This window comes from Triturus cristatus, chromosome 9 (genome assembly GCF_964204655.1).
Source record: "Triturus cristatus chromosome 9, aTriCri1.1, whole genome shotgun sequence".
Taxonomy (NCBI): Eukaryota; Metazoa; Chordata; class Amphibia; order Caudata; family Salamandridae; genus Triturus; species Triturus cristatus.
The window spans coordinates 1,104,861,498-1,104,880,871 of NC_140592.1; the positions used below are offsets into that span (position 1 = coordinate 1,104,861,498).

The following is a 19,374-nucleotide window of genomic DNA, read 5'->3' on the forward strand; positions in this document are numbered from 1 at the left end:
TGTAACCTTGGCAAGGGAAGGCAGAAGAAAGATAGGGTGGAAAATCCCTGGTTTGGAAGCATCCAGGGCAGTTTTTTCAGAAGGGGGATAACGTTGGCTTGCATCCAGGGACTCGTTACGAATGCCAGTGACAAGGAGAGATTGATCAGTTCCAAGCAGGGTGGGAGGAGACAATCTTGGAGTTTAAAAACATGTTTGGTTTAAGAAAAGCAGCAGACGATCTTTATTTGACTTTGTTACATAAAGTATGTAAGGTGTACCTGTGGTAGAAGATAGCGCAAGGGTGGGGTAGTACTGGTGTGGCTGTCAGCAGCACTAGAATCAGTGGTACTCGAGGCAAATTTAGAGTAAATGTCTTGTATTTTGCCAGTAAAGTACTCCGCCAACTTCTGGCAGTGGTCATTAGAAGCAGCAGTCGAGTCTACTGCGAGTACAGGTTTGGTAAGGATATTTAGGGTGGAAAAATCACATTTGCGGGGTTGTTTCTGCACTTTATTTTATTTGCAAAATACTCCGCTCTAGATTTCCATATCAGCTTGTGGTAAGACTTGATTGCTGCTCTATACTGAATTTTTGAGAGGATCGTAGGATTTCATCCAAGAGCCTTACAATGCTGTCTAGCCGAGATCAAGGTTTCATTAAAACAGGGGGCGGCATGATCTTTGCTACTGCGAACCGGCCTGGCAGGGATAAAAGAATACAGGGCAGAAATTAGCCAGGAATTTGGGGTATTGTTTGCATCCTCTGCCTTAGCGACCAGCTGATGGCGATGTGGCCGAAGGAAGTCTTAACATTTTTGAAGATCGAGTGTATGCCAAGGGCATTTGAGAGTAGGATCTCGACCAGGGGTTGGTTTTTGGCCTTCCAGGCAGATGGACATAGGGATCAAAAAGTGATCCATCTGTGACAAAAGGAACATTGTTAATACTTTCATAAGACGGAGTTTTGAAAAGACAGGGACAAGGAGGTAGCCAGCCGAATGAATAGGACCAACAACTAGTTGTGTCAGCTGACATGCAGCGAGGTCGTCTAGAAAGTTGGCAATGACATAATTTTTTTTTGTTTTGCAGAGTTTTATATAGCGCGAACTTGACCCGAATCCAGTCAGTTAGCAGAGCACTTTACATAGCACCAGTTACGTTACATAGCTAACGTTACATAGCTTCCAGATGAAGGTTTAGATCGCCCAAGATGTGAACATTAGCTGACTTAATGGTAATTGAGGCAGTCAGACTGATCAGTGCCTCCCTAAAGGCTTTGGAAGGGCTAGGAGGGCAGTAAATTAGGACCCCTGATAGCGTGAAATTGCTATTCAAGGCAGTTTTGAAAAGGGCGCGTTCACAGTCTGGTGTGGTGCCAAGGGTCATGCTACAACTGTAGTTCTTTCTATAAATCAGTGCAATGTCACCACCTCTGCCGCTGGCTGTATTTAAGTTCTTCAAGTGGTAGCCAGGTGGAAGTGCAAAGGCTGGATCCGCCATGGAGTTCTGGTTCAGCCAGCTGTCCGTCAGGAACAGAATATCTGGAGTGTGGTCTTGAATAAGGTCAAACATATCTGCATGGTGTTTAAACAAAGAGTAGCAGTTAAGACTAAGGTAAAAGTAACTCGGAGAATGCCCTAGGTCCTGTATGTGGAGGTTCCCATGGATGCAAAGTGGCTCCACTTGACAATATCGGGAGAGGAGCCCTGACCCGAATATCAAAAAAATCTGGTTGGTAGCTACAGCAAGAGTGGCTAAGTGAAAAATCACACAGGTATAGGACACTGCCGTTTTGCCAAGACCCGATGATTGGGTGTCTGACCTAGACTGGTGCCAGAAAGCGTAACAGGTAGTCTATCAGAGATGGGGTTGCCCCAAGACATGGGAGAAAGTATGCGGTGCCTGGTTTGACTTTTGGGGTACTGACTGAGAGGAATGTTACGGGGAGGGAGGGGAGAACACTCCAGTTGAGTTGACATTGGTGCAAGACGCACTAATGCAACAGGCCGTAAAAGCGCCATTCTCAATGTGTATTCATGCTTTTACCTTTGACACTGTCGCTCTTCATTGATATGCATAGCATACAGTGGTTTACATTCATTTCCTGTATACACTGTATGATGAGCAATGTTCAAATATAAAAAGTTTAAAGAAAAAAAGAGATTTCAGGCCCCATGTGGTGGTTTATCAGCCACAGACTGAGCTGGAATTTGTCCTCATGATTTTATAGAAAGCAGTCATCAAAAATGTGTTTCTAAAATGTACTCCAACACTGTTTTAGGTTTCATCGAATTTGGTGTTTGTAATGTGTACTTGTCTTAGTGTGGTGAGGCCCATTTATTGACCATTCCTAGTCTAGCCATGTATTTTATTAGTGGAACAGTAATCTTTTAGTACTTTACTTCAAAGCAAAGCATGAGAGGGAGTGCCATAGTTGGACTTGAATATATGCAAGGGTCCCCGACTTTTGTCATCATATCTTCTGGCTGCTGTGAATAATAGTAGCTGAAGTGATGACCAGGTGTGTTTTGGCAAAATTGGTTGCAGAATTTTTCAGAGACGATTGAAGTACAAAATTGCGAGCTTGTAAAGAAATTGAGTGTAATTTAGAGTAGAGTGGTAATGAAAGATCTAACAACTTCTGGGTGAAGGACTGAATTTGAGGATAATCCACCAGTAAATTTTCTCCCATCATGCTATATAAATACTGGAGATAAGTCCATTAATTAATTAATGTAGGATTTTTAGCTACCATCAAACTCTTCATCATCAGGTATGTGTGGTGTGAACTATTGGATATGTAAGGGACCATTGTAAAGAGGTATGTAAGGGAACTGTTGACAGTTTATTTTTAATAATACAAATGTTAGCGAACAGGGTCCTTTGTTTGATCAGAATGTACAATTTGTTATAAAATTATATTATAATGGAGTACCTGCCTTTGTTAGACACCATAAATGATCTTGATTTCATAAACTTATTATATTTTGTGGATGCCATTGAATTCAAAGTGTTGTTCATCATTACACATATTCTTATTGACTACGCACACTGCGCAATTTTTCTCCAGGTAGATGAGCCTTGTGTGTGGAGACATAAAGGAGAGCGAAAAGTAAAAATGCAGGATGAAGATATGGAGAGCATCACCAGCAGCACTACAGAACTGGTTTCTGAGGAGATGGAATCACTGGGTATGTGTGTTGCATGTATTTTACTAGATGACAGACAGTTCAGCGTTATTAAATATGCGGAATACTCCTGGTAAGACTGTCTACCCTCATTTTTTTCAAACATGAACAAACAGCCAATTAATGACCTTAATAAGCCACTATTTTCACTGCATAACATATTCATACGAGTGCCAACTAATAACATCTTCCAGAAACACATTTTCACCACAGGACCATAAGCCATGTTCCACAAGGACATTGTAAATGTACAATGCTCGCTTCTGATTTGTAGAGCTCTAACACATTAATGTAGTGGTATATGCAGCCATAATTTCTAACTATTTCATAAAGACACAAACAAGTTCTGCTGGTACAGTCTAAGCACACAACATTTACTCAATTGGAGGTACTTCATTTGTAGGTAGTGGATTTGTGGTGAATATTGGTCTGCAGAAAAGAGATTTTTATGTGCTCTTAGTAAAGAATTGATTGCTTCCCCTCGACCTGTTAGCTGCTACCAAAGAGTAATGGTAAGTTGAAGTGTCAAACTCTAGGACAGGTTCTGTTACTAGGTACCTGGTTTCTGTGTGTCAAATTAGCATAAAAGATACGTAAAATTCTGACGACGACACAGTGATTGTTGGTATATTTAGGTAAGTCTTTAGATAATATATATCTCAATTAAAGGTTCAAAACTCATATATACTCAGTAGGTGTTTGTCTTTAAATCGCAGGCTTGTTGACTCCAAAACACTTCTGAACCATCTGCTCCTTATTTCAGTTAGACTTCTACTCATCTAAATAAAGTTCATTCTTTTGGGATTAACTAGAACGTGTTTTCTTTTCCCAGTGTGGTCAAAGGAAGTATCATTTAGTGAAATCTTTTTGAAACAAGGGTGACCATGATGTGCATGTAGTCTGTAGCAGTCCTTGAACCATGTAGAAAGAAAAATAAATATCTGTTTCTGAACATGTATCTCTGGAGTTGTACTTTTTTTTTAAACGAGGCTGACTTTTGCATTTTTCTGTGCTCAACTTTATACATTTTCCAGTTGAGCTGCAATCTGTGATTATAAGATGATAAAGGCATCCTTATTGGTATCTGGCTACAACCATGACTTGTCACCCTAAAGAACCTGCAAGGAGCTGTTTTCTAGTGAGAGAAATATTACATCTCTCGTATGTCATGTAGCATAGTCCTCCATAAATCCTAGGCCTCCTGCCTAGATGCTGGTTGTGTGGATTTGGGCTCATTGCTCCTGCAAGACCAGACCAAAGCAGCATTTATATAGGTAGTAAAATATCTGATAGAGACATCCAAATGGAGCTCAAGAACAAATCTGGAAAAGGTGTATGCCATCACCAGGTTGATGGGAATGGGTTTAGTCATCCACAGGCATGCATAAATAAAGTTGATTGGTTTCTCCTTCTGTAACCAAACAAGACTTACTGACATGCCTTTTGATTGCGAGGGGCTCTTCAAAGAAAAGGCTGACCACTCTCTAGAAAGATTCAAGCAAAGCAAGGTCATTGCATGCTCATTGAGACTAGCTTAACAAGCAGCGCAGTTGCTTAACAGGCCCATCATCTGTTGCAGTGACAACAGGCTCAGCAATACTCCAGACCTTCTAGTGGCGCAAGCGTACGAAAGGGCAGGTAGCAACAAAGGTAGCAACAAAGGTCATCCTCACTCTCTGAGCTCCAGTACCTTTTCCTTGAAACTTTACTCGGTCTTTCTTCTGTATACAGTTATGCTAATGATGCAGCCTTCATTTCTTCAAAAAGTGGTCTCCAAGTTCTCCAGCAATGGGTCTTTTTTTAGATTTACATACTTGAATCATCCCCCATCATCAGGATGGCTATTACTGGCAAGTGTAAACAGGGTTAAAATAGGTCACAACAACAGTGTAAATTTAGTAGCAAACCCACCTCCTTTGGAATAATACAAACTTCAACAAATGAGGTAGAAGTGCTGAGCTCTCTTTTTCCCATAAAAGCTACCATTGCTCATATTAATATCAAACATTGTGTGTGAGGGAACCCTTAAAAGGAGCTCTACTCTACTTGTGTTTGACCTTATGCTATTCACTGCTTGACCTCTGTTTAACCTTCCTTGGACTTTAGCCAACCTTAATGCCTTATCAAACTGGGTTGTATTTAACTGATTTCTGAGATTTTCACCTCAGTACTGGCCCGAAGGACTGCTAAATGTCACTGAATGAGAAACATTCTCTTCATGTCCTGCTTAGACTGCAGACAAAAGAAGATCTATACTTATGGACCTTATGGTCAGTCTATTTATTGCCTTCACCCCACTCACCCCACTCAAAATGTGTCTTACCACAATATCTGTAATTGTACTCAAAAGCATCCTCAGCCACCTCCTCTAAACAAACAACAAGGCCTGCCACAAAAAAGGCATTAAAGAAATGTGAGCAAAAACCTGCGCAAAAAATTGTAAAAAAATCCAGTGCCTCTGAAGTCCTGTCAGACATGGTGTCCAAGTTGTTGATAACCAAGGTTCCACAACTGACGGCGCACCTGATTTCAGGATCTATGCCTTGTGTGCCCAAGCCAGCTTTCTGCATTTTTGGATTCACCCTACCCCTTATCAGCCTCATGTCGCCGTTGAGACGGATATAGCTTCCCCCTGGCCTCTGTCCACGGCTTTGTTCGTGCCCGCGGTGCACCCCCGGGCGGAGGTCGACACGGTCGAGACGCTGCGCTGGGCTTGGTCTGGCCTACGTCTGCTTTCCAGCCTTTCTGCCAATGCCGTGCCAATAGTGAACCACCCAGATTTTCCCCCACTTCAGCCTTCTGGCATGTCTAGGCATGCGTCACGGTTGGGTTTGAGGACGATAGCAGATCTTAACCCAGAGAACACTTTCTATTCTCTTCCTGACTCCTCGGGCCGCTGGACACACTTTTATTTTATCAGCTGCGTGCTATATGCCGGAAACTCCACCCCACATTCCCTCAGCCCCCACCCACCATGCCGGCTCTGGATCTCATGTATACGTCCCCGACGCCACACAAATTAGTTACCAAATTATACACGCTTACTTTAGTGGCCGCCCCTATCTCTTCGGATCGGGCGCGGGTGGCGCGGGGTGCGGATCTTGGTATTGACATTTCGCAGGCCGACTGGCTATACTGTCTATACTATCGTAACCAGACGAAAAAGCTGTCACCGAACTACCGGCTCTGTCTGATACATTTTAAGTACTTGCACAGGTTGTACCGCACCCCTGTTCAGCTCCACAGGCTCGGGCTCATTCCAGGGGACGCTTGTGTGCGTTGCGCTGCCCCTTCAGCGGACTTCGCACATTTAGCGTGGCTATGTCCTAAGGTCTCAGAGTTCTGGCGGATGGTGTGTTCCACCATTTCTGACATTACTAGTGTCACAGTGCATCCCGACCCTCCCCTGTGCCTCCTTGGTTTCGTAAAATTCTGCCCCAATGCTTCCCGACGCCTGATTTCGATGCTGCTGGTCCTGGCTAGCCATAGGGTGGCCATATGTTGGGGTTGCCGGCCGGCTCCAAGGGTTGAGAGCTGGCTGGAGGACGCCTCTCGGTGTCAGACTCTCCTGTCGGAGTTCTGGGACTTATTGCCCACCAGGTCCCGACCCGTCGATATCTGGGGCCCTCTGGTTACCTATCTTCAATCCCGTTCCCACTCCACTGGCGCTGCCTCTCCCGCGCTCCCCTCCGGCCCTGTGTCCGCGGCGGCCGCCGGTGCTGGTCAGTTATCGTAGGTGTGTCCCCCTTAGGGTGGAGGGACCTCTGTGTAGTGGAGCTGTGATCCCAACCTTCATGTTTTTTCTGCTCACTGTAGGATGTGGTCTGCTCGTTACCAAATGCTTGACTTAACCTGTACTCTGTTGTTTTGAGCTGCAGTGTTGCACAGTGTAATGTGTTCGACCAGACTCTCCTCAATAAAGGTTTTGGAAAAAAATTAAAAAAAAAAAAAAAAAAAGGTTTCACAACTGATGAAAAGGGTCCCGTCATCAACGACCATTCTGTTGATGGGTACCTCAATAGCATAGTCCATTGGCAGTGTCTTGCTGTTGGCAGCCAAGAAGCCGCCCTCAACAACAGTCCTATCGATGACAAGACCCTTATCAACACGACGATCCCTGTGGTTAACATCACCTCCCCATTGGCGATGAGCTTGTTTATGGCAATGCCAGTGCTTCCATGGTTGTCAGCATAAACCAGGACGACAACCCCATTGACAACAGCCCCATCGACAAAAAGAATTCCTTATCTGGCTCTGACTTTCATGCAATCACCGCTGAAGGTTTCCACACACCTGTCAGAACTCTCATAAACTTGGAAGTTGGAAGCTGATGTACACTACCAGGAACAAACATCTGACAGCCTATGGCCCTTCACAGTGGGATGTACTCTATATACCTGAATATGAGCAGAAGGCTTATGAGGAATAGGAATACTAGCTAGAGTAAGAATATCAGCCTCATGTAAAGTACGCCCAAGAAGTTATAAGCAGCATTACAACTACTGTGCCCCTTCAAGGATCCTCATATGGTGCAGGTCTTGGTGGCTTTCATGTCCATGCTCCAACAAATGATCGGCATAAGCAAAGTCTTCTTCACCATTGTCTACCTCAAATGCCTCTGGGCCCACGATGGCCTGGCCTGCTGATACCACCATGAAACCATTCCTACAGCTCTCGCAGCTATGTCATCAGCCTATGCTGCTGACAGCAGACCGGCTGCAGCATGTTGGTAGTTTTTACAAAAGTTAGAATCTGCATTGACACTTGTCGGATTACCTGCAAATCCGAGGAAAGAAGACTTCAAGAAATTGATTCACATTTGAATTAACAACCTTGCTTGGTGCCTTAAATGGCAAGATCCATTAACAGAAGAACACAAAATGATTTGTGGCTCGCACTGAACACTGCATGATCAGGTTCTTCTTTCAGTTGTTACCCCCTGCACTTGGAGAAGTTGTGGCCTGGACGCTAACACCACCCGGGATCATTAGCAGTGTCGGACCCAATACCAGATAAATAATGGCAGAAACTATTGAGAGATATCCCCAGATTTAACTCTTCTCTTGGGATGAGGGAGGCTCACTCCAAAATACTGTTTGATTGGTAGTTCTTCCCCTCCAAACTTGAAATAATTTACCCCAACACATCTGACTTATGTTGGAGAGGGTGTAGGTTACTTGGTAATTTCCTGCACATATGGTGGGATTGCCTGATCATTTGACCTTTCTGGTCTGAAATGTTAGCACAGACTAAAACCATACTGGGTTAACCAATTCCATCCACGTCAGGGTTTACTCTTCTAGGACTAAGCGACAAGACTCTTAAACATCCAACTTCAAGTGACTGCTCCATTATGTGGTTATGCCTGGGAGCTTTGGCGGCATCTTGGAAGACCACAGAACCTTAGTTATCCCAATGGCATGCTAGACTATGGCAAGCTCTGACATTGGAGAGAAGGGGCAACGTTTTATTAGACAACTATTCAAACTTTGAATACCTCGGGGTCCACTAGTCACTTTCTTATCAAAGGGTCTTCCACTCACCGCCTGCCCACTCATGCATGAGCAGTTCACCTCTTTCAAATCTGATCCCCCTAGGAAGTTGATGGCAATCTCAAGGTTACACTTAACTCCCTATCTGAAAGCTTAGTGACCGCTGACTCTGTTCCCACCCATCATGCTTTACACAACTTTACCACAATCACTCTTGGTTTATTGTGCAGGGTATATGGGGTGAGAGGAATAAGTTGAGCAAAATGAATGTATTGAATATTGAATGATATAGTTAACTTGACAGGGATTCATTTGCATTGTCTGAATGCAATGAAGATTTCACCATCTAGTTGCATCTTAGTGTAACATTAGTGTATTATATGGAATGTTTGAAGAAAAAAAAACATGGCTTGGTAGGTTACGGCTGATTGAGTATTGGTACCATTCCTCCTCAATACCGGTAGGCGCTTTTGAAACTGTGAAATTAAGTTACTGGAACACTGTACTAAGTACTTGGTTTACTGCCATTCAGAGAGGTTGCCTTTCTGATCTCTTTTTATCTGTTAAGTATAAATTCCAGTTTGAGCAATATATGGAATATATTAATCCTCCATTTACTGGGGCGTTGTTTGTTAAATTTATGGATCCTCCAACTTGCTACTTTCACTTGTTCATGGGCCAATGATAAAAGCCTAAGTAAGTTATGTCCTATGGGCTACCGGGGAAGAAGACAATAAAGAGCACTTGTTACTTTTCTGTACAGCTGCTGCAAAATAACGTTTTCAATGGATTATCCCTCTCTGCCGTGCAATGGGAATTATAGACCATCAAAATACACGGACTAAGTAACACAGAAAATAGAAGTTGCATTGTTTTCTCTATTTCAAAATATTTGCAATGAATTTAGTTTATTAGAACAAAGGAAGATGTTACAATGTGATTCTTACATATACCCCAAAAGCACAGTGCACTTTAGATATTACTCTAATTAATTTTGGTTGGTCTTTTTTATCAGTGAATCTTAGTACAAATAAGGTACTTTCATTATACAAATAGGCATTTTTGTTAGAGTTTTTAAATATTATGATTATATAAATGACAAATGGTTATTAGGAAATTGTCTGGGACTAGATTTAGAGCCTAGTATGTAAATAGTATATTACGCTAGCAATGCAGAGAATGTATCAAGGCATAGCGTAACCTTTTGAGGTTTTTCCTGACTGGTATAAGCCTTGTTTAGTTTGTTTCTGTTTATCACTTTCTCTTTTCCATTTTTATTTATTTAACTCAGTATTCCTAGGATGTCTTATTAACCTAGTAAATGATGTCATTGTATTTTTATGAATGATACCATCACCTCCTTCCTGTGTACCAACACCGCCACTCTCACCTCCTCTGCAACCGCAACTCGAGGAGTGGAAAATGGCAGCTTCCTTCACCTCTGCCTGCTTCCACAATACAGGCCCCAATTTCACGCCCTGTCCACCAACACCTAGAGCCAGGACAACTCTGACTCCGGTCACATGTCAGTTTTGGAGCAAGAAGGCAAACCGAGGCAGACAGGATGATGAGGGGTAGTTATGGTGATATGCATGAATGTTATGAGATGTGTTAAAATGTTGGAACAACATTGTGATTCGCAGATAAATTTGAACGTGAAAGATATAAATTGTTTGTAAGATTTCAAGGTAAGTCTGAAAAGACTGGAAATTATTTTTAGGCAACTTTTGTAGGTCTCGCCTACGCAGCGCGCATGCGCTGCATAAGAAGGAGACCTTTAGCCATCGATTCGCCTTTTCAGCCCAAAATGTGCACGCTTTGCATTGCCTTCAATGGCAACGCTTGCACGTTTGGCGATTCCATTGCGGGAGCAAGCTTTGATATATGGTTCCTGCTCGCTACCGCAAGGGAAACCGGCGCAGGCCCCCTCCTCCCTCCCCTCCCCCTGCTGCCTCCTCCTCTCCTTGTCAGCGCGAGGTGCGCACGCTTGTTTAGGAGGATGTGTACACATACTGATCCCAGTTAATGACTTAAAATACATAAATCTGTGTGCGCGGTCCTACCGATTCACAACACCTGTTTGTCAAGTAAGCAATTAGTTTCGTTGAGGTACAACACGCTAAACGTGTTATTATACATTCAGCATTCTTTTGTGTCATTGGATTATGCAGCTCTACAAGATTAGTTTCCTGTGTGTTTAACCAAACAAGATAGATACATATTGTATATTGAATTTTGTGAGTGTACATTTTCAGTCCTTTGAAGGGGATGGCAAATGTGTAGTTAAGATCGATTTTATTATGTCGTGGTTGGCTGTGCATCTTTGCTCCAGCTCTTGCGCACTCACTCATGCATGCACCCAGAGAGCCAGGCACGGTGCTTCTGGCATTGCGCAGCAATATAATACCAACGTTTGTGCCATCTTTGTTGCATGTGTGCCCGCTCAGTAATCTTCATCGCCCTCCCAGCAGAGCTGTGGCTTTGCTAGGTTATCGAGATCTCCAGTTCTGTGGCCACGCATGGCCACTTCACTTTGTATTTTACATGTCTCCTGCTCAGGGCATGTTTACTTGGAAGCGGGTGCCTGTTTGACTTTGCCGCCACGGTGAATTGTTCGGACACGTCGTCGCTGGTGTCCGCTGTCCCCGTCGCGCAGTTCTGCACCCGCCTGTCTGCCGCTCACATCTAGCCCTCTATGCGGTTGCGGGAGTGCTCTGCGCAGTTTGAGGGCGAGCTGTATCACAATGCGGACTGCAGGGCACCTCACTTCGTGGAAGTGGTTTTTACGGGTAAGCCCCTTATTTTACAACAGTGCCAATGTTTAGCTGCTTTGCCCACACATGGCGAATGCGAGCACCCAGCTTCCCTGCGAGTTTTAGATTGTCCTGACGCGCATCTCTCCTGCAGCACCTTGACACCTTCCTGATCTTAGGTTTCTGCACCTACTCCCTGATTTCAAACAGTATATATCCCGCATTTAATGCTACTCTCTCCTCTGCAAATCATGCTTAATGTCTCCATCCCAAAATAAAACGCTGCCTACACCACAACGCGAGTCAGCTAGTCACTGGAGTAAAACTGGCATTTAAAGAGGTTTATACACATGCAGATACTGGGTTAATACTATTATTTAAAGCAGTTTTAAATACACAGTTTCACTGTAGTAACAAGCATGTTTTTTTCTGTGAGTAGGGTATGCCCCCCCCCACTCGAATGTGAGATTTTCATCATGTAATGAATTCTCTAAGACTCGAGTTTAAACCAGTGCCTGCAGCTGTACCCATTTTGTCTTCTGACCCAAACCTGGTTACTAGTGCTACAGGCGGCCTGCTGAATCTTAATAAGCTCAGCCGGCTTCTTTAGGGTGACCAACTGGCATTGGTGCAAATTCAGGATGGTGAGTGTAAAAATTCAGGACAAAGGGTCAAAATTCAGGACTCAAATTCAGGACAGGAGGTCAAAATTCAGGACAAAACGTCAGGACAATAGGTACGTTTTACAGACACATCATCGGAGGTCGCACAATAGTATATAAGTAAGCCCAGCCATGTCCACACATATTCAACCATTTGCAAACCTATCCATCATGTATCCTTCCATCTATCATTACACTCATCCATCCCTTCATCCATCCTTTCATCCATCCATCCATCCATTATCCATCCATCCACCCTTTCACCCTATCCATCTGTACACTCATCCATCCACTCTTCTACCCATCCATCCATTCACTCATCCATACAGCCATTTACCCTTTCACCCATCCAGCTATCCTTTCACTTACTCATCCATCCACCCAGTCACTCATCCTTCCACCCATCCACCCTTTCAGTCATCCATCCATCCTCCCTTTCTCTCTCCATCTACCCTTTCACTTAGCCATCCTTCATTCCATCCATCCACCCACCCATCCATCTACTCGTCCACTCATGAATCATGAATCCATCCATTGACCCTATCACTCATCCATCCTTTCTCTCATCCATCTATCCTTTCACTCCTTCACTCATCTATTCATCCTTTTGTCCATCTACCCTCCCTTTCACTCACTCATCCATCCTTACATGCGCCTTTCACTTATCCCTCCATCCATTCACCCTTACACTTACTTATCAATTCATCAATCCATCCATCATTTCACTCATCCATCCACCCACTCACTCATCATCCACCTTTTCACTCATCCATCCTTTCACTCATCCAGCCACCCTTTTGCCCATCCAGCTACCCTTCCACCCATACATCCAGCTATTTACCTTTTCTCTCATCCATCCTTCCACTCACTCATCAATCAATCCATCCATCCTCTCTCAGCCATCTATTAAATCTTTCATTCGTCCATTCACCCTTTCACTAATTCATCCAGCCATCCACCCATCCCTTCACTTACTCACTCGTTCACCTTTTCATATTAATTTTGAGCTGAGCCTTTTTGAGAAGAGGCCCATCAAGATCTTCACCCTCGCTGCAGGAGCCATTCCAGGACTGGGACAGAAGCCACCCAGGGCGGAGACGGGATCCACCACAGGGGGGACAGGAGCCATCACAGGCGGAGGGGGTGGCAGGAGCCACCACATGGGGGGACAGGAGCCATCACTGGGGGGGGGGGGTAGGAGCCTTCACAGGAGGGGGAACAGGATCCACCAGGGTGGGCACAGGGGTGGGCATGCAGTACTCTAGTATCATCTTGGTCTCTTCCAGGGTGGGGTAGGGCTCCTCATCCCCTCCTGGACAAGACAACGAGAGGACAGGCCCTCTTTCTAAAATGTTAGTATTGCCATCCCCCACTGTGATGTACAGTACTTAAAGGAGATACTCCAAGAGAACTGATTTAACTGATTGTCCTCCATACTTTGTTCCTCAGTGTGGGTGCGTTTGTGCCATTTCTTTATTTTATTACATTATAGACTGCATGTTTGCAGAACCGAGGTTTGCTTACAATTTAGTAACAGTAATTAAGCTTTGTGAAGAGAACCTCGTGCTGCCTCAGGGTAATCAGGGCCGGTTCTAGGATGTTTGGGGCCCTGGGCAGAAAGGGAATGTGTGAGGCCCCTCTAAATTGCAGAGACATGAAGCATTCAGGGCTGTTTGCATCTGAATAGATGCCCCTACTCCTGAAGCTGCAGCCCCTCCCTCTGAGTCACCTTCAAGCACCTCTTAACAGCTCATCAAGGGCGGAAGGTGTGAGGGTGGCCATCCCGCTGTGCCTCTCCAATGCTGCCGGGTATCTGAGCTTTGGTACTGCATCAGAGTCTGTTACACCCGACCTCAGCAGCATCGGAGTCAAGCAGGGAGGTGGGTGGAAGCTGTGGGCTTTAGGGTGGTGCGACCGGTGCCCGGTTAAAATTACGGACAAATGGCGTCCGTTAAAGATCCTTCACGGACAACGGACAGACGGCGGAAATTACGGACTGTCCGTGAAATTTACGGACGGTTGGTCACCCTAGGCTTCTTTGCAGTTTGGCGTTTTACTATTTTGGAAGCCTGTCGTCTTTCTTCAGGGCGTGTCTGAAAAATGCCCGTATGACACAGTGCAGAGCTCGTGGAGTAGTAGGTGCAATAGGTGGGTTTTCACGTCAAAAACGGATGTAGTATCAGCCTGATATACTTGGGGGATTGCGATTCCACAACTGCGGCAGCTGCCTGGTTCCATAGGCTGGGAGGTGCGGTCCATATTGCTGTCAAAATCAAATACTTTTTGTTAGAAGCACAGTTTTACTCGCTGAGTTACTTTAAGCTCCTTTATGGGTGCATGCGAGTGTCGTGGAATCGAAGGAGGTTGATTGTAAAAATTGTTTTCTAAACCTCAGGTGTCCTTTATCACCGTGGGTCACTGGAGCATGTTTCACGTATAGTACCCCCAGGGGCACCCCGCTGTCCCCCCTCCCCCATAATAGGTTACCCAAATGACACACACAAGACAGTTGGAGTTGGGTAACAATGCTGCAGGTTTATTACATAATTCCAGAATATGTAATGGGTGGGTTATCTTACGGGCGATCCAAGGGCAGGCAACCAACTGGGTCGCCTGCTCGCCTGATGAGCCGGGCAGCGCAGGAGCGATGCCCGCCGTTGCTGCCCTCCAGGTGATTCTTTCTACGATCACGTGCCGTTGGTAATTCTACTCACGCCCCCCCTCTCGGGGCGGAGCGTCGCATAGCAAGCCCCCCGGTTGTTCAGGCCCACAACCGCCCGCAGGACTAGCGGGGCGAGGTGGGCGACAAAGAGGTCGCCAGGAGGGTGGGGGAAGGCTAAATAGCCTCCCCCTCACACCAGGGCCAGGAAGTGACACGCATTGCGCGTCACTTCCGGCCAGCCCGAGGAGGGGGGCTCCGGTCTGCGTCCCCGCCCCCCACCCCCCAGTGGGAGGGGGTGTGGAGGGGTGACCGGTGCCCCGGGGGCACTAAGGCGCAGACCGCCGATTGGCAGCGGCATAGGTTGCTAAGACTTCAAAGCATTTGCTTTCTGAGCTGCGGCTAAACCGAGGAGAGAATGCCTTTCTTGCCTATGTTATCAGTTTTTTGAAACGCTGGCGCTAAAGCTAAACTTACTGTATGACACGGATCGTCCTGGGGTTTTAGGGAGTCTGGTTGCCTGGGCGTGAGAATCAGCCCGACAGAGGAACATTTGCCAGGTCTAGGGGGGTCGGGGACTGTCCCGGAAGCCAACTTGGTTTATTACTGACAGACCTGTGCGCGCTTGTGTTTTTTAAAATTGTTTCCTGACCCTCGACATTCTGTATTTATTGCTGTGTTGTCCAGCGGCTGCCATTGGCTCTGACCCAGTTCGGTACCAATCGGAGCTGCCAGGTCAGTGCCTCAATATTGCCCACACAGTCGTCACTTCTCACTGTTATATCGAGAGATCGAGACGTGTTATGTAACAGTGCGCAGCAACCACAGCGCCCTGCTTTGCCGCTGACCGCGGCCCCCGCAGGGGGCCACTCGGCGGTCGGCGCCTTAGTGGCCCCGGGGCCCCGGTCACCCCTCCCCACTCCCTCCTTCGGGGGGGGCGGGGGCAGGGATCCTGATTGTTGCCCCCCCTCCGTGTCGGGGGCCGGAAGTGACGCGCAAGGCGCGTCACTTCCGGGCCCAGGTGTGAGGGGAAGGCTATTTAGCCTTCCCCCACCCTCACTGGCGACCTCTTTGTCGCCCACCTCGCCTTTTCGCAACACCGGTTGGGGTTCTCGTCTCGTTGCATGGGGCGTCGTCTCGTCGCTGTGACCTATCACTTACGGTGAGTCTTGCTGTCCTACTCCGCCCCAGCCCCGTCCCTGGGCAGTACCAGGTCGACGGGGCCCTGTGGCTTGGATGGCCACGGGCGGAGGGGGCGCAATATTAGGGCGAGGGCGGCTATTTGTTAGAAGCTGCCGGCAGCGCAGCAGGAATAGGGCCACCGATGTGTTTTGAAGGGACCATAGCCCGACTGGCGAAGCATCGGAGGGCGCGCGAAAGGTACGATACCCGCGCGCCTCGGTTTGGTGATGGATCCCCCCCCCCCCCCCACCAAAGTCCAAGTCTCGGCACTGGCTCAACGTATTCTGAGGGAGACGGTTTCAGGAGCCCTAGTTCTCTCCCGCTGAACTCCGCTGTACATATACTCTGACCTATACTCTAAAGAAAGCCCCCCAGTGTGTACTCCGCTTGTCATACACACTCTGTGAACACGTACTTTACTATGTGCATCGCCCAGAGTGCCGCGGTGCCTTGTGAATAACTACACCCTCTTTAGACAGCCCGTGCACATGACCCTATGCTGTGCACACCCCGTTGGTACCCCGCTCCCGTGCCTCCTTGTGTACCGGGAGCGTGCCCCCTCATATGTACCCCGCGTGTGCCCTCGCACTTAACCCACGTGTGCCCCTTACGCGCCCCCTCACGAAAGCCTGCATTCCATCTCCTGCCCCGCGCCTCGAGCTAGGCCACGTGGGGGTGAGCCGGGGCGGTGCACTAGTGGTATTAGTGGTAAAGGTTACTGGAGGAAAGTCGTATGTTGAGGCCTCAGGCGTGCGGGGTGCGCTGTCGACAAGGAAGGTTGCGTGCCTCGCGTTGTATAATAGAAGCAAATTACTTGGTGCAATTTCCATGGGTGATTATTCATGCCATTGCCGTTCCGGTGGTACGCTATAGTTTCCTCCCTACTGAGAGGAACAGAGACAGCTCTCCCCAGCAGGCATTGTTTTAGGGATTTCTGTCCCATCTCAGTGGCCCTTCCAGCTCTGCAGCACCCTGGTGCAGCGCGGGTACAATGCGCGCTGCTCCCTTCCATGTGCACTGCAGGACAGTTAGTGATCAGAACACAATCTCTGAAGCTAAGCAGGGTCGGGCCTGGTTAGTTCTTGGATGGGAGACCGCCCGGGAATACCGGGTGGGGTGGGCACTTCCAATACCTTTGGCCGGCCTCTGGAAGCCGATCAGGCGACTTGCCAGCTTTGCAGTGGCTGTATCGTAGCCAGTGCGGTCTAACTGTGGCGTGATTACGGCTTATTGCGAACTTGAAACTTTAGGGGCAGTAAGGTGCCCGGGCTAGCTGGCCCGCTCGGCTGCCACGGTGGGAACCTGCTTATAGGTCCCGATCGGGTGGTGGGCTCGAGGCTGGGCCCAGAGGTAGGCCGCGCGCCCAGTACCTCGATGTATAACGTAAATAGGGCACTCATGTAAAGCGCTCCAATACCTTCGGGTCGATGTGCGCTATATAATTATGCAAGGAGATTGTAACGGGGCGGCCTGGGTCCAACAGGTAATCGTGCTGCCTATATACGAAGATCCATGATACCAGTGCATGCATTGTTCGCAGGTTTTGCTCCAATACACTCGATCTCGTAACCTTGTACTTGTGGACGAAGCGCCCAGTGCCTAGATGTGTAAGGGAAATACGGCACTCATGTAAAGCGCTCCAATACCTTCGGGTCGAGCTCGCGCTATATAATTATGCAGGGAGATTGGTAAACCGTGCTGCCGGGGGTCGCGGGCTGTGCCAGCCGCGTGGTCGCGGCCTAGATGTGAAGGGTATTTCCCCCCTCCCCCTCTGAGGTTGTCCGTCGGCCGCGTTGCCGATAAAGGCGTGGTATCGCAGGCTGCTAGCCTAGTGGCGGCGCCAACACCCTGTGATCCTGGCCTAATGATTGAAATCATTGACTGTGAGTCGTGTGAGTCCGGGCGGGGCATGGAAGATGTGGTCCGTTGGCTGCGCTGCCGCCAAATGTGCGGAAGACAAGTGGCGCGCCTGGTTAAGGTCTGAGACTCTGATTCGAGGTACATCAATCCCATCACGCCGCGATGGGTTTCACGTGATCTTGCCCCACCACCCCAGGTAGCAGTTCGTGCGGGTCAGCAGGCGCTGGTCAGACCCTGGCATACATGACCGTGCATAAGAGGTGGAATGGAGTCAATACACACTGCCACCACCCTCACCCCCTCCGGAAGGCGTATTGTAAATACGGTGCGCGTGTATAGCGCTCCAATACCGTCGGGTCGAGCTGACGCTATATATAAATTGCAGCGAATTTTGCAGCCTTTCAGATGGGTGCACCCACCGTCCAATGGCGAGTTCATTGGTTTGGGAGTGCAGTTAGCATGGGATTTGAACGAGCAGGTCAGGTAGAAAGACGGAGGGATGGGCCTCGGATGGACTGCCGATTTTGGTGCTGGTAACCAGGGTTCAATCATCTCGGGTCGCGTCAACATCCTGTGATTCTGGCCAAATCATTTAAGTTCCCCATGCCGGAATGCGTAATGTAAATACGGCGCTCGTGTAAAGTGCTCCAATACATTTGGGTCGAGTTCGCGCTATAAATAGGCAACAATCTTCACAACCTTTCAAAGAGGTGCAGCTCCCATCTTTTCGATCGGTCGTCGCCGGGTCTCCATATTGCGGTGACTCTTGCTGCACCCACTCCGCCCCGGCCCTGTCCCTGGCCAGTACCAGATCGTCAGGGCCCTGTAGGGCAGTGGGCCACGGGCGGAGGGGGCGCAAGATTAGGGCGAGGGTGGCGACTTTAAAGGGCAGTTACGCGGTCCGCCGGCCGAATTTATCGGTGTAGCGAGGGACGTAGCCCCGACTGGTAGAGCTCCTGATGGGGTGCTAAAAGTAGCGGGATCGATGCCCGCACCCCACGTTTTGCAGGCAGGTAAACCCTTGGGTGAGGTTGGCTTCGACGCCGCCCACCCACCCTGCGGCTAGTCATTTAGTATCCCCGCGCCGCGTGATCCTGGCAAATTAATCGCCCCCACCCCCTCCGCCTCAAGCTTGGTCAAAGTGGGGGTTGCTGGTGCGGGGCCTGGTGGCACGGATTGGCGGAGAATAGAGAGGGCTGCCAATCTCTGTGTACTGCGGTCCAATACCTTCGGGAGAGTCGCACCGTGACCCGGGGCTAATCTCTTAAATCCCGAGTTCGCTATGTACTGCACTCTGGGAAAATCACTTAATCTGCTAAGATGTACATTTTTTGGGTCGTGGGTGAAATCAACAGTCTCTACTTTGTGATTTAATGCAGACTGTTGACGAGTCAGCCTGCAAAGGGACTAGTAGAAGTAGTAGTTATAGTTTATTCGCTCATTTTTGACATAAAAAGCAAATGAATCAGGGTGGTCCGCATCCTTTCATGCCCATCTGCATTCGTGGTGCGCCCCATCCTCGGTGATTTCGGACAGTATGACACCCCCCTGCTCCGGAATGGGCGGTGCGAGTGCCCGGCGCTTTAGGGTTTTCGCG

The 19,374-nt window shown here is 47.8% G+C and overlaps 1 protein-coding gene across 2 annotated transcripts in view; it reads left to right on the plus strand.

The window, feature by feature from the left end:
• NEMF (nuclear export mediator factor) overlaps positions 1-19,374 on the plus strand; it is a 453,826-nt gene that overhangs the window by 341,871 nt on the left and 92,581 nt on the right. For both annotated transcript variants that reach the window (XM_085627010.1, XM_085627011.1), the window contains exon 22: positions 3,052-3,172. In XM_085627010.1, the coding sequence (XP_085483136.1) occupies positions 3,052-3,172 (121 nt within the window). The remainder of the gene's footprint in view (positions 1-3,051; positions 3,173-19,374) is intronic.